Genomic DNA, 15,807 nt, shown 5'->3' on the forward strand with positions numbered 1-15,807 from the left:
TTTGAGGATGAGAATGTGAGTTTTCACATGGCCCACGCCGTTTCCCCTACTGTTAACATCCTACATCAATATGGTACATTTTTCACAATTAATGAACCAAGATTGATAAATGACTATTAACTGAAGTCTCTACTTTATTGAGATTTCTATAGTTTATAATGTGTTTTAACTTGTGTTCCAGGAACTGAGTAGCTCAGATTACAGGCGTGCTCCACCACATTCGGCTAATTTCAAAAATTTTTTGTAGAGATGGGGTCTCAATATGTTGCTCAGGCTAGTCTCCAACTCCTGGGCTGAAGCCATTCTCCTACCTCAGCCTCCTAAAGCGCTGGTATTACAGGCATGAGCCACAGAGTCCAGCCTCCTTTATTTAAAAATGACCTTGACAGTTTTGAGGAGTACTAATCAGGTATTTTGTAGAATACCCCTCGGTTGAATCTGTCTGATATTTTTCTTGTGACCACAGAGGTAAAGTGCCCTTCTCATCACATCGTATGAAGGGTGCGTACTAGCCACATAGCTTAATGTTGTTGATGTTAATTAATTAATTAATTAATTTTGAGATGGAGTCTCACTCTGTTGCCCAGGCTGGAGTGCAGTAGTGCAGTCTTGGCTCACTGCAACGTCCACATCCTGGGTTCAAGAGATTCTCCTGCTTCAGCCTTCTGAGTAGCTGGGATTACAGGTGCCCGCCACCATGCCCAGCTAATGTTTTTGTATTTTTGGTAGACACGGGGTTTTGCCATGTTGGCCAGGCTGGTCTCGAACTCCTGACCTCAAGTGATCCAACTGCCTTGGCCTCCCAAAGTGCTAGGATTACAGGTGTGAGCCATTGAGCCCAGCTGATGTTAACTTCGACCATTTGTCTGAGATAGTGTTTTCAGGTATTATCTACTGTAAAGGTCACCATGCCCTCTTCCACCACCACTTCCATACTGCACTCTTTGGAAGGATGTCACTATGGGCAACCCACAGTTAAGGAGTAGGGAGTTAAGCTCTCCGTCCCTGAAGTATCTACGTAAATGATTTCAAAATCTACACAGGAGATTTCTCTCCATTTCCCCCATTTATTTGTTTAGTCATTTATTTATATTTAGCAATTACTTTTCTTTCTTTCTTTTTTTTTTTTATTGAGATGGGGTTTCACCATGTTGCCCAGGCTGGTCACTAGCAATTATTTTTAATTTTGTGGTTTTAAAAAATTTATTTATTTATTATTATTTATTATTATTATTATTATTTTGAGATGGAGTCTCACTCTGTGCTCTGCCGCCCAGGCTGGAGTGTAGTGGCATGATTTCGGCTCACTGCAATCTCTGCCTCCTGGGTTCCAGCGATTCTCCTGCCTCACCCTTCAGGGTAGCTGGGTCTACAGGCGTGTGCCACCGTGCCTGGCTAAGTTCGTATTTTTAGTAGAGACAGGGTTTCACCATGTTGGTCAGGCTGGTCTCTATCTCCTGACCTCAGGTGATCCGCCTGCCTCGGCCTCTCAAAGTGCTGAGATTACAGGCCTGAGTCACTGCGCCTGGCAATGTTATGTTTTTAAGCTGCACACGAACAGAGGTGGAGATGAAACGAGGCTGTAGTGTAAAACGTAAAAGACAAACTCTGCATGTAGTTTTCTCTTCACTCGGCCCTCAAGCTCCCCATCCAGGGCTACCACAGGTAGCCAGTTTCTTGCACTCTCTAGGGAGATAGCTTAGGCGTTTACGAACAAGTACAAATATATTTTTTGTTTTCCTTTTTGTTCCCAAATGGTAACTTACTAGATGCACTTGTTTGGCATCTTGGGGGTTTTTTTGTGTGTGGATTTTTTATTTTTTAATTTCAGAGATGTGGGTCTCACTGTGTTGGCTAGGCTGGTCTCAAACTTGTTGGCTCTCACGATCCTCCAGCCTCGGCCTCCCAAAATGAGAGGATTACAGGCGTGAGCCACAGCGCCCAACCAGTTATTTTTGTTATTTATTTCTTTATTAGATTAGATTAGATTAGATTTTAGTTGCAGGGGGCCCATGTGCATGTTCGTTACATGGGTGTACCGGGTACTTGTGGGGAGTGGGCTCCCATTGTGCCCATTCTATTGTTATGTTTTAAACTCAGTGAGACATCAGGGAGGTCGCTGCTTGTCGCCGCCGCTGGATGGAGCCTTGCCGGATCTCCCGGGCTCTGCAGCCCCTCTCCGGTCCCTGTGCTCGGCTCCTCGCGGAGTCCAGCGGGCGGCCGGCGTGGGAAGGGCGGCTTGGGCGCCCCGCCCCGGCTTCTGTGATGTCAGCGCCGGAACCTGGAATCCCGGCTCCGCGAGGAAAGGCCGGGGAGGCGGCGGCGGCCGCGGGTGGAGAGGGTCCCCGGCAACCTCTGAGGAGCGCGGGGCGCAGCCATGAGCGAGTCGAGCGCCAGTGCGCTCCAGCTCGGCAGGCCCAGCCGGCAGCCCGCGGTCCATCCAGGTAGGGCGGCGGGAAGCGCGCGCGGGGACGGTGCCCCTGGGGTCCTAGGGCTCACGGAGGGAGCCGGCTGCTGGAGGCTGGGCTTGGCCGCTATCCACTCTCACCCCCGGCGCGGCGCGGGGTGCTCCCGGCTCCGGGGAACAGCAGGTGGGAAGGGGATCTTTCTTATTCCTGCTGCCTCCTCCAACGCGTCCTCATCCAATCCAGTGGGACCCAGCCGGGCCAAAAGGACACTAGAATGGCAGTCCGGACCGTGGTGGGTTTGTCTTCCAGCTGTTGACCAAGACAGTCTTTCAATAGCCTCATCTGTTAAATGAAGGGATTGCGAGCACCCCCTCCACGCCTAACATTCTGGTATGAGGTGCCTACCTCCCAGGCATTTCAGCCTTCACATACAGTTAGACCAACTTGAAACAGAATTCTGCCCTGTCTGTTTATTGCTGTGGGACCTTTGGTAAGTGGCTTGCCTTCTCTGAGCCTCAGATCCTTCAGCAGTAAAATGGGAATAGGATGGTGCAGGGAGTAGCTGAGAATCGTGTGATGTGTCTAGCACAGTGCCTGGCATTGTGGCTAGACAGTCACAATAAACGGTAGCCAGCCAAATATTATAATCTTTTGTATTGGGTAGAATTACAGTAAAGTATACAGCTCCATGAATTTCTACAGAAATGTGTACAACCGCTGCCCAGTCAAGACAGAAAAGCTGCCAGCACTCAGGCAGGGTTCCTTGTAGCATTTGGAGCTTACGAATCTTGTCCTGAACAAAACACCAGACCCTGCTGTAAAGTTTTATCTGCAATGTTTTCTCTTTTTCAATTTTAGAATAGAGATTTAATGAAACCAAGGATGTAGAATAAAACATGAGTGTAGATTTGGGCATTGTGGCCTTCAAATTGGATTGTTCTCAATGTCCAGAAGAAAAAAAAATTAGAAGAGACCCATATCAGAAAACAAAAGTTGGGGTGGATTCAATGCGAATTATTTTCTAGCTCAATATTAATACTGCTTATGTCAGCTGAATTTCAGCCTTTCAATAATAGCTAGTCAAGTATTTTTTTAGTTGGTTCCTATTGATCGTCATCTTATTTTAGTGGAATCCATTATACTGAAGATGTCAAGTTCCTCATTTCCCATACAAAGAATGTGAGATTCATCGTTCTTGAATCTTTGCTAAGTGTTTAAGAGGACTTTTGGCATCTTTTTAGGAGGACTATAATTGGGCCCTGTAACTAAAAAGTCTCCTATGCCTCCTTGATAGATGAGATTTTTTTTTTTTTTTTTTGACCTTGTACCCACCAACATTGGTGGGAGGCTCAGAAGGGACTGTGTTTGAAACTTTGTAGCACTTTCTAAACAGTGAACTGTTGTATGGGCATTATAGGACAGTCTGTGGGGTGGGGCGGGGGATGGGAGAGGTGACAAATGAGGTCTGGCTTAAAGAATAAGTGTGACCAGGCATGGTGACTCATGCCTGTAATCCCAGCAGTTTGGGATGCTGAGACGGGAGGATCACTTGAGCCCAGGAGTTTGAAGTTACAGTAAGCTATGATTGTGCCACTGGGCTCCAGCCTGGGTGACAGAACTAGACCCTGTCTCTAAAAAAAGAAGAAGAGGAAGAAGAAGAGGTGTGTATCCTTCTAAATGATAAAACAGATCACTCCCCTGCTTACATAAAACTTTCCCGTGGCTGACCAGGCACGGTGGCTCACGCCTGTAATCCCAGCACTTTGGGAGGCTGAGGCGGGCGGATCACAAGGTCAGGAGATCGAGACCATCCTGGCTAACATTGTGAAATCCTCTCTCTACCAAAAATACAAAAAGTTAGCCAGGCATGGTGGCAAGCACCTGTAGTGCTAGCTACTCGGGAGGCTGACACTGGAGAATCGCTTGAACCTGGGAGGTGGAGCTTGCAGTGAGCCGAGATCGCGCCACTGCACTCCAGCCTGGGCGACAGAGCGAGACTCCGTCTCAAAAGAAAAAAAAAAAAATTAGATGGGTGTGGTGGCATGTGCCTGTAATCCCAGCTACTGGGAAGCCTGAGGCAGGAGAATCGCTTGAACCCGGGACGCAGAGGTTACAATGAGCCGAAATTGCATCACTGCAGTCTAGCCTGGATGACAGAGGTAGTCTCTGTCTCAAAAACAAAAAAACAAAAAACAAATTTCCAGTGGTTTCTCACTGCTCTGAGAATAAACTCCAGGCTCTTCCATAGCAACCAACAGGATCTGGTGATTCAACCCCAGCCCCTCTTTCCGGGCCCTCATCTCCTCGACCCGCCCTAACCTATCCTGCTCCAGCTGCACTGGCTGCCTTCCTATTCCTCCAGCATACCAAGATTGTTTCTGCCTCAGGGCCTTTGCATCTGCCATTCTCTTCACCTGGACTCCTCTTCGTTCTTAATAGGGCTGCCTCTTCCTTTTCAGCACAACCTCTGCCTCCCAGGTTCAAGCGATTCTCCTGCCTCAGCCTCCCGAGTAGCTGGGACTACAGGCACGTGCCACCATGCCCGGCTGATTTGTACTTTTAGTGGAAATGGGGTTTCACTATGTTGGCCAGGCTGGTCTCGAACTCCTGACCTCAAGTGTTCTGCCCACCTCGGCCTCCCAAAGTATTGGGATTACAGGTGTGAGCCACCGCGCCAGGCTGGTAGCAGTCTTTCCTAGAATGTGGATGCCTTGGAAAACAAGGGCTTTGCCTTGTTTCCCTAGAACCTGGAATGGCATCTGGCACACAGCAGATGCTACATCTATTTTGAATGAATAAATGAATGAATGAAAGAAGTGTCCTTGCGGCCACACCGGCAGCTGTAACATAGTGGTTGTAAATCTAGACTCTGGAGTCTCAGGTGCAAATGTCTTTGGCCTCTCCTCCAGCCTCCTCAAGGGGCACTCAAGGAAAGAACCTGGAAGGGCCCTGATGTGACCGTGTTTGAACTGACCTGACTGCCAGATGGTGGGACTTGGTTTGGAGCAGGGACGACTTGGAATGGTAGAGGCAAAACTCAGCAGCCCCTGGAGATGCTCTTGTGGTGGAACCGGACCCCGATTTTTTTTTTTTTTTTTTTTAGAGACAGGGTTTCCTTCTGCAGTCTCAAACTCCTGGCCTTGATTGATCTTCCTGCCTTGGCCTCCCAAAGTGCAGGGACTACAGGTGCATGCAACTACACCTGGCTTCTTTTGTTTTGTTTTGTTTTGTTTTCTGTCCCTCTATCTCCTTCCCTCCCTCAGTCCCTCCCTCCCTCCCTTTCTCTCTCTTTCTTTCATTCTCTCTCTCTTTCTCTCTCTCTCTCCCTCCCTCCCTCCCTTCCTTCCTTCCTCTCTCTCTCTCTTTCTTTCTTTCTTTCTTGTTTTTTTTTGTCTTATTCTGTTGCCCAGGCTTTAGTGCAGTGGTGCGATCTCAGCTCACTGCAACCTCCACCTCTCAGGTTTAATCCATTCTCCTGCCTCAGCCTTCCAAGTAGCTGGGACTACAGGTGTGCACCACCATATGGACCTGTGCACCACCATGCCTCTACTAAAAATACAAAATACTAATTTTTGTATTTTTAGTAGAGATGAGATTTTACCATGTTGGTCAGGCTGGTCTCAAACTCCTGACCTCAGGTGATCCACCCGCCTTGGCCTCCCAAAGTGCTGGGACTACAGGCGCACGCAACCACGTCTGGCTAATTTTCTTGATTTTAAGTAGAGACTGGGTCTGGTTATGTTGTCCAGGCTGGTCCCGAACTCCTGAGCTCAATCGATCCTCCTGCCTTGGTCTCCCAAAGTGCTGGGCCTATCGGCGTGAGCCACTATACCCCGCCCAATTTTTGTATATTTTGTAGAGATAGAGTCTTGCTATTTTGTCCAGGCTGGTCTCAAACTCCTGGGCTCAAGGGATCTTCCCGCCTTGGCCTCCCAGAGCACTTGATTACAGGCATGACTGCATGTGCCGTTGTGCCTATACTTTCTGGAGATACATTGTTAGGAATTTATGTAGTTGGCCGGGCATGGTGGCTCACACCTGTAATCCCAGCACTTTGGGAGGCCGAGGCGGGTGGATCACCTGAGGTCAGGAGTACGAGACCAGCCTGGTCAACATGGTGAAACCCCATCTCTACTAACAATACAAATATTAGCCGAGCGTGGTGGCACATGCCTGTAGTCCTAACTACTTGGGAAGCTGAGGCAGGAGAATGGCTTGAGCCTGGGAAGCAGAGGTTGTGGTGAGCCGAGATCATACCATTGCACTCCAGCATGGGCAACAGATCGAGACTGTGTCTCAAAAAAAAAAAAAAAAAAAAAAAGGAATTTATGTAGTTGAATAACTATTCTTTGGATGTCTTTCAGTCCAGTAGATGGTATTAAACTTGAAGACACATAACCATCTGACCTGTGATATTTGTTTTTCCTTCTTATCTTCTAAGCCCATTTGTCCAGGTCACTTACCACCTTTAAAGGCATGACCAGAGGGAGGCAGGTCTGGACAGAGCTAAAGATTGCACAGGCCATTCGCAGGCTGGATTCTTTATCTGGTGACCCACCCGTCTGACTTGAGTTATTTTTTTCCCATGTCTGGACAAGACTGACCTCTGCCCAGCAACTCAGGCCTGGATTAAGTCCAGGGGCCCTCAGTGGCTTTTTCTTGTTTGTTTTTTCAGGAAGTGAAGAATTTAGAGGGATAAAAGGCGGAAATAACTTTTCAGCCTCTGACCTTTGTCACAATCTGGTTTCCTTTTACATTGTTTGGGTCTGGGTCTGCCTAGACCTTCTGATGTTCTGTCTCTACCCTTAGAGGAGGAGGAAGGGAAGAAAATGGGCCCTGAGGGATCATCACATACCAGGCCTTGGGGGTCTAGTGGCGAAGGAGGCAGGTAGTGTCTCTGCTTTCATGGAGCTTCTAGTCAAACAAGACGCACTAAACAGTAAAGAGGCAAATAGGATTATCGGAGGCAGCCCTAACTACTGGGACGGAAACAAACAAGATGGTAAGATAGAGAAGGAAGAGTAGCCTACTCAGATGGGGTGGTCCATAGGCCTCTTGTGGGAGGTGACTCCTTTTTACTTCATTTTTCTGAGATGGAATCTAGCTCTGTCGCCCAGGCTGAAGTACAGTGGTGTGATCTCGGCTCACTGCAACCTCTGCCTCTTGGGTTCAAGCAATTCTTGTGCCTTAGCTTCCCGAGTAGCTGGGATTACAGGTGCATGCCACCATGCCCAGATAATTTTTGTATTTTTAGTAAAGACAGGGTTTCACCACATTGACCAGGCTGGTCTCGAACTCCTGACCTCAGGTGATCGGCCTCTCAAAGTGCTGGGATTACAGGTGTGAGCCACCACGCCCGGCCTTTTTATTTTTTGAGACAGGATCTCACTTTGTCACCCAGACTGGAGTGCAGTGGCGTGATCTTGGCTCACTGCAACCTCTGACTCCTGGATTCAAGCAATTCTCCTGCCTTATCCCCCCAAGTAGCTGGGATTACAGGCACCTGCCACCATACTCAGCTAATTTTTGTATTTTTAGTAGAGACAGGGTTTCGCAATGTTGGCCAGGCTGGTCTCCAACTCCTGACCTCAGGTGATCCACCCACCTCTGGCCTCCAAAGTGCTGGAATTATAGGTGTGAGCCACCGCACCCAGCCTCAGGCACTGTTTGGAGCCAAGGATCTGCAAACAACTCCTGTGCTAAATCCAGCCTTTTTTTTTTTTCTTTCTTTCTTTCTTTTTTTTTTCGAGACGGAGTCTCGCTCTGTCGCCCAGGCTGGAGTGCAGTGGTGCGATCTCGGCTCGCTGCAACCTCCGCCTCCTGGGTTCACGCCATTCTCCTGCCTCAGCCTCCCAAGTAGCTGGCACTACAGGCGCCGGCCACCACGCCTGGCTAATTTTTTGTATTTTTAGTAGAGTTGGGGTTTCGCCGTATTAGCCAGGATGGTCTCGATCTCCTGACCTCATGATCCACCCACCTTGGCCTCCCAAAGTGCTGGGATTACAGGCGTGAGCCACTGGGCCTGGCCTTTTTTTTTTTTTTTGGATGGAGTCTCACTCTGTTGCCCAGGTTGGAGTACAGTGGTGCCGTCTCACCTCACCGTCTCACCTCCCTGGTTCAAGCAGTTCTCTGCCTCAGCCTCCCGAGTAGCTGGGATTACAGGCGCCTGCCACCATGCCTGGCTAATTGTTTTGTATTTTTGGTAGAGATGGGGTTTCACCATCTTGGCCAGGCTGGTCTTGAACTCCTGTCCTCGTGATCCACCCGCCTTGGCCTCCCAAAGTGCTGGAATTACAGGTGTGAGCCACTGAGCCTGGCCAACCTTTTTTTTTTTTTTTTTTTTGTAAATAAACCTTTAGTAGAACACAGCCATGCCCATTCATTTATGGATTATCTGTGGCTGCTTTCCTGCTACAAGGACAAAGCTGAGTAATTGCAAATAGCAAATTCTTACCTCTTTACGGAAAATGTTTGCTGACCTCTGTTCTAAGCATGTTACATGTGATTGCCATCTAATCCTCAGGACAGCTATAGGAGGTAGGAACCTCTGTCCCCATTTTATTGGTGGGAAAACTGAGGCATGGAATAATCAAGAAACTTGCCAGGTTATGCAGGTGGCAAGTGAGGCTGGGGTCCAAATTCAGGCAGGGTGGGTTGGGAAACCATGCTGTTAACTGACAGGCCTTGCCACCTTCTCGGACAGACAGAATCGCAGTAACTGCCCCACAGACACTCGACCAGATGCTCCATGGGCATGAAAAGCAGGGGCTTGAGTTCCAGGCCCAGCAGCAGCTCTAATGATGGAGTTAGTCACTGCTCCTGAAGGCTGTTTGCTCATCTGTTTGTAGAGCCTAAGACCAGCCAGTCACCAGCCCCACCCAGGTGCCAGTTGGCGTGACTCATGCAGTTTCTCCTGACGCTACTGTTACAAAGTCTAGCAGATCCGGGAGGTTACCAGGGCCTCTGGCTCCTCCCCTCGCAGACGAAGCACTGGGCTGCTGTGAATGAGGCCCCTCTAGGCTGTATTTATTTATTTATTTTGAGACAGTGTCTTGCTCTGTCACCAAGGCTGGCGTGCATTGCTTCGATCACAGCTCACTGCAGCCTCGACCTTCCGGGCTCAAGCGATCGTCCCACCTCAGCCAAAAAATATTTTATTTTTTTGTAGAGACAGGGTCTCACTATGGTGCCCAGGTTGGTCTTGAACTCCTGGGTTCAAGCCATCCTCCCACCTTATCCTCTCAAAGTGTTGGGATTATAGGCGTGAGTCACTGCACCCAGCCAGTCATATTTCAATTGCTTAATAGTCCCATGTGGCCAGCGGCCACTGTATTGGACAGTGCAGATATACAACATGCCCTTCGTTGCAGAAGCCCAGCAAATGGTGAGCCACCATGTCCGGCCCCCTGACTTGTTTTTCTCCATGCACTTATCAACATCTGAAGTACATTGTTTTTACTTGTTTAATGTCTGTCTCCTCCAAATAGAATGCAAGTTTCATAAACGCAGGGAAATGGTGTGTGGTGTTCAAGGCTATGTTGTAGTCCTAGAACAGTGCTTGAGTGGTGACAGTTGCTCAGTAAATGTTTCTGAGTGACTGAGTGGTGGGTGAATAAGTGAATGGATAGATGGTTGGGTGGTCTTTCCAGGAGCAGAGCAGTGATGAGTCCCTGGCTTTGGAGGGCTTCTTGCACTCGATTGACATGTCATAGCACGCCGGGCGCGGTGGCTCAAGCCTGTAATCCCAGCACTTTGGGGGCCGAGACGGGCGGATCACAAGGTCAGGAGATCAAGACCATCCTGGCTAACACGGTGAAACCCCGTCTCTACTAAAAAATACAAAAAACTAGCTGGGCGAGGTGGCGGGCGCCTGTAGTCCCAGCTACTCAGGAGGCTGTGGCAGGAGAATGGCGTGAACCCGGGAGGCAGAGCTTGCAGTGAGCTGAGATCCGGCCACTGCACTCCAGCCTGGGCGACAGAGCGAGACTCCATCTCAAAAAAAAAACAAAAAAACAAAAAAACAAAACAAAGACATGTCATAGCAGCTTCAACTAGAGTCCGGGGACTTTTTTTTTCTTTCTTTGAGATGGAGTCTCACCCTGGCATTCAGGCTGGAGTGCAGGGTGCGATCTTGGCTCACTGCAAGCTCCGTCTCCCGAGTTCACGCCATTCTCCTGCCTCAGCCTCCTGAGTAGCTGGGACTGCAGGTGCCCACCACCACGCCCAGCTATTTTTTTTGTATTTTTAGTAGAGATGGGGTTTCTCCGTGTTAGCCAGGATGGTCTTGATCTCCTGACCTTGTGATCTGCCCACCTCAGCCTCCCAAAGTGTTGGGATTACAGGCCTGAGCCACCACGCCCTGTTGAGTCCGGGGACTTTATTAGTTCTTGGATTAAGGCCCTTTAGTAGCTGTAAGCACAGATTATCTGGACGCTCTACCTTCACCTGACATCCAAAATAAAAACAATTCAGTCAGGCGCGGTGGCTCACACCTGTAATCCCAGCACTTCAGGAGGCCGAGGCAAGTGGATCATTTGAAGCCAAGAGTTGGAGAGCAGCCTGGCCAGCATGGTGAAATCTCCTCTTCACTAAAAATATAAAAAGTTAGCCAGGTGTGGTGGTGCACGCCTGTAATCCTAGCTACTTGGGCGGCTGAGGCAGGAGAATAGCTTGAACCCGGGAGGCAGAGGTTGCAGTGAGCTGAGATTGCGCCACTGCACTCCAGCCTGGGTGACAGTGTAAGACCCTGTCTCAAAAGCAAAAACAAAAATAAAAACAATTCAAGTGAAAAGAAGTCCATAATGTTCTGAGATTGATATCTACGTTGACTTATCGGTGATATCAGATTGTGTGTGCGTGCATGACATTTTAGCATTTCACGAGAAAGAAAAGCAAAGCACATTTCCAATAGGGCTGGTTTGTGTAAAGTACCTGAAATAGGAAGAATGTAATATACGGTCAACATCTCAGTCAATATTTTTTGCCAGCTTTTTTTACCCTTTAAATTATTTTTGTTCCAGGTGCGGTGGCTCACCCCTGTAATTTCAATACTTTGGGAGGTGGAAGCAGGTGCATTGCTTGGGTCCAGGAGTTTGAGACCAGTCTGGGTAATATGGTAAAACCCCATCTCTGGCCGGGCACGGTGGCTCAAGCCTGTAATCCCAGCACTTTGGGAGGCCGAGACGGGCAGATCACGAGGTCAGGAGATCAAGACCATCCTGGCTAACATGGTGAAACCCCGTCTCTACTAAAAATACAAAAAGCTAGCCGGGCGACCTGGCGGGCGCCTGTAGTCCCAGCTACTCGGGAGGCTGAGGCAGGAGAATGGCGTGAACCCGGGAGGCGGAGCTTGCAGTGAGCTGAGAGCCGGCCACTGCACTCCAGCCTGGGCGACAGAGTGAGACTCCGTCTCAAAAAAAAAAAAAAAAAAAACCCATCTCTACAAAAAAATACAAAAAATTGACCAGGTGCGGTGGCTCACCCCTGTAATTTCAATACTTTGGGAGGTGGAAGCAGGTGCATTGCTTGGGTCCAGGAGTTTGAGACCAGTCTGGGTAATATGGTAAAACCCCATCTCTACAAAAAAATACAAAAAATTGACCAGGTGTGGTGGCGCACACCTGTAGTCCCAGCTACTTGGGAAGCTGAGGCCGGAGGATTGCTTGAGCCTGGGAGGCAGAGTGAGTGGAAATGGCACCACTGCACTCTAGCACGGGTGACAGAGTGAGACCCTGTCTCAAAAACAAAACAACAAAATGTTTTGTATTGTGAAAAAAATACATCATTTATATAGAAAAGAATAATATTCAAGACTTAAATTCCTAAAATCTTTTTCTCATTTTTTTGACATCCTTGCTTTCCTGGTATTTAAAGTACTTTGGTTGGCTTGGTGGGTGATCTAACGTATCTTGTATCCTCAGCACCAAATTCATTCATTCCTGAATTATTCATTCATTCAACTTAGAAGATATTTATTAAGCATCTGTCGTGTACCAGGCTCTGTGCTAGACCCTGGTAATTCAGCAGTGACAGAAAGAGACAAGGTCCCTGCCTTCATAGAGGTTATAGAGTCAGAGACAACACACAAGTAAACAATTAAAAAGGACAGACTAGGCCAGTTGTGGTGGTTCACACCTATAATCCCAGCACTTTGGGAGGCTGAGGCGGGGAGGATCACTTGAGTCCAAAAGTTCGAGACTAGCCCGGACCACATAACAAAACCTCATCTCTACTAAAATATATGTATATTAACTGGGTGTAGTAGTGCACACCTGTGGTCCCAGCTACTCAGGAGGCTGAGGTGAAGAGTATTGCTTGAACCTGGGAGATCAAGGCTGCAGTGAGTTATGTTAGCACCACCGCACTCCAGCCTGGGCAACAGAGCAAAACCCTGTCTTAAACAAACAACAGAAAAAAGGATAGAGTAGTAACGGGGGTGAGCGAGTGCGGTGGAGTGGGCACTTAGGAGCTATGTGGTGTTCGAAGGAGTGAGCAAAAGCTCATCAAGGCAGAGAGCAAGCTTTCATCTTCTCCAGAGTCCCAGCCTCCAGTCTGGAGTCTGGTACAGAGAGAGGCTCCATACAAGTTGTCAAACAAAACTAATTCCCATAGCAGCTGGTGAGAGGCCTGGACCCAGTGACCTACAAGGTCCCTTTTTACCCAGAGTTTCCGTGATACTTTGCATAGGAAACAAACCTCTGCTGCGAACTCAGCACCAAATACGGTTGGGCAAGGTTCTTGGCTAGGAAGCGGGGGAAGGTGGTGGTGGTTTTAGTGCCCTTTAGATCATACTTGGCTGGTGCCCACATCCTGGGAGGGTTCATGCCTATTGGTAGGATGTGGTATCTTGTGGGAAATGTTGCCAAGAAAGTTAGAACCTCAGGATGCTCTCCAGATGTGCCTGCCTCTGCACTGCTCATTCATTCATTCATTCTTCAGACGGAGGGCCTTCTTTTTTTAATTTTTTTTATTTTTTGAGATGGAGTTTTGCTCTTGTTGTCCAGGCTGGAGTGTGATGGAGTGATCTCGGCTCACTGCAACCCCCGCCTCCTGGGTTCAAGCGATTTTCCTGCCTCAGTCTCCCAAGTAGTGGGATTACAGGCGCATGCATCACCACGCCCAGCTAATTTTGTATTTTTTCAGTAAAGACGGGGTTTCACCATGTTGGTCAGGCTGGTCTTGAACTCCTGACCTCAGGTGATCCACCTGCCTTGGCCTCCCAAAATACTGGGATTACAGGCATGAACCACAGTGCTCAGCCCAGATGGAGGGCCTTCTATGAGCAAGACACTGCTTTTAAGCCTCAGAAAGACTTTGTCCTTAAACCTGGAAGAATAGTATATGGCAGAACAATTGGTTATGCTTGGCCCTGCTGCCTCATGTCTCCTGGAATTACCCAGTCATCCTCCCACCTAATCTCCTAATTGCTGAAATCTGGCTCCAGTGACCAAGAAGTTCTAGGCATTCTTAGAGGCACCCTGATATCTGAAATATGCTACCCACTCCTGTGCAGATGGTCAACAGCAGCCCACACTGACCACAGGACTACAGTGGCCATTGCAACAGCAAGGCTCTTGGCTGGACCAATTCAGTAGAACATCTGACAATAACTGTAATGAGACATCTTCTTTAAGGATGAGAAGAACATCAAGGCTCTAAGTGGTGAAATGACCTGCGGTACAACCAGGAGTCTGTCTTGACACTCAAGCCTTGGGCAAGTCACTAAGCCTGGGCCTCAGTTTCCCTGTTGGAAAACCAGAGCAGGCCAAGGGTGGTGGCTTATTCCTATAATCCCAGCCCTTTGGGAGGCCCAAGGCAGGAGGATCACTTCAGCCCAGGAGTTTGATACCAACCTAGGCAACAAAGCAAGACCCTGTTTCTGCTAAAAACTGAAAAAATAAAAAATTAGCCAGGTGTGATGGTGTGCATCTGTAATCCTGGCTATCTGGGAGGCTGAGGTGGGAGGATCGCTGGAGCCCAGGAGTTTAAGGTACACTCCAGCCTGGGCAATAGAACAAGATCCTATCTCTAAAAAAAAAAAAAAAAAAAAAAAATGCCAGGGCAGTGAAACCCTCTGCGCTTACCTCTGCAGGTTGGCGTGAGAAATGAGGTGATGTCATGCTGGGAAAAGTATATGTTCCTATATGGAAACGAGGGGGTGGATCCTAGTTATAAAAATAATGATGCCTGTGTTTGAAGACATGGTCGTGACATTTTTTGTTTGAAGTTGAGGAACTTCCCTGGAGTGTCCAAAGAGGAAAAATCAGAACAGTTCTTCCTGGGAGGGGGTAGGTGGTGTATGAAAAACAGGATAATTACCTAGTTGATTTGTGTGGAATTTTATTTTTATTTTTATTTTATTTATTTATTTGTGTATTTTTTTGGGATGGAGTCTTGCTCTGTTGCCCAGATTGGAGTGCAGTGGCATGATCTTGGCTCACTGCAACCTCCACCTCCTGGATTCAAGCAAGTCACCTGCCTCAGCCTCCTGAGTAGCTGGGATGACAGGCACCTGCCATGACGCCCAGCAAATTTTTGTATTTTTAGTAGAGACGAGGTTTCACCATGTTGGCTAGGCTGGTCTTGAACTCATGACCTCAAGTGATCTACCTGCCTCAACCTCCCAAAGTGCTAGGATTACAGGCATGAGCCACCATGCCCAGCTTATATGGCATTTTAACATTTACAAAGCACTTGTAAATATGCGGCCCCCTGAATTTTTTCATGGTGAAGACTACAGCTTTGGGGTCTGATAAGCCTGTGATGCGTTCCTACTTCCAACACTTACTGTGTAAGCAAGCAACACTTACTAATTGTCTGAGCCTCAGGTATTCATCTGTAACATGGAGATAATTATTTTGTTTGACTTTCGGTTTTTTTTTTTTTCCTTGGAATTGGAGTCTTGTTATGTTGACCAGGCTGGTCTTGAATTCCTGGGCTCAAGCAATCCTTCTGCTTTAGCCTCCCAAAGTAGCTGAGACCACGCCGGCACAATGGGGATAATTCTCTCCAAAGAGCAGTTTGGAGTATTAAGTGTGACAATGCATGTTAAATACTTTTTTTTTTTATGTATTTCTTTTTTTCTGAGACAGATTCTCGCTCTGTCGCCCAGGCTGGAGTGCAGTGGCGCAATCTCGGCTCACTGCAAGCTCTGCCTCCCGAGTTCATGCCATTCTCCTGCCTCAGCCTCCCAAGTAGCTGGGACTACAGGCACCCACCACTATGCCCGGCTAATTTTTTGTATTTTTAGTAGCTACAGACTTTCACCGTATTACCCAGGATGGTCTTGATCTCCTGACCTCGTGATCCACCCGCCTCGGCCGCCCAAAGTGCTGGGATTACAGGCGTGAGCCACCACACCCGGCCCGCATGTTAAATACTTTAAATAGCCTGCTACAAG

The 15,807-nt window shown here is 48.2% G+C and overlaps 1 protein-coding gene across 1 annotated transcript in view; it reads left to right on the forward strand.

The window, feature by feature from the left end:
- The first annotated feature begins 2,253 nt into the window (after window positions 1–2,253).
- Window positions 2,254–15,807, forward strand: part of TMC7 (transmembrane channel like 7) — a 71,853-nt gene continuing 58,299 nt past the window's right edge. The window contains exon 1 of the mRNA XM_010367150.2: window positions 2,254–2,444. Within this exon, the coding sequence (XP_010365452.1) occupies window positions 2,378–2,444 (67 nt within the window). The 5' untranslated portion in view covers window positions 2,254–2,377. The remainder of the gene's footprint in view (window positions 2,445–15,807) is intronic.

Source organism: Rhinopithecus roxellana, chromosome 20 (genome assembly GCF_007565055.1).
Source record: "Rhinopithecus roxellana isolate Shanxi Qingling chromosome 20, ASM756505v1, whole genome shotgun sequence".
Classification (NCBI taxonomy): Eukaryota; Metazoa; Chordata; class Mammalia; order Primates; family Cercopithecidae; genus Rhinopithecus; species Rhinopithecus roxellana.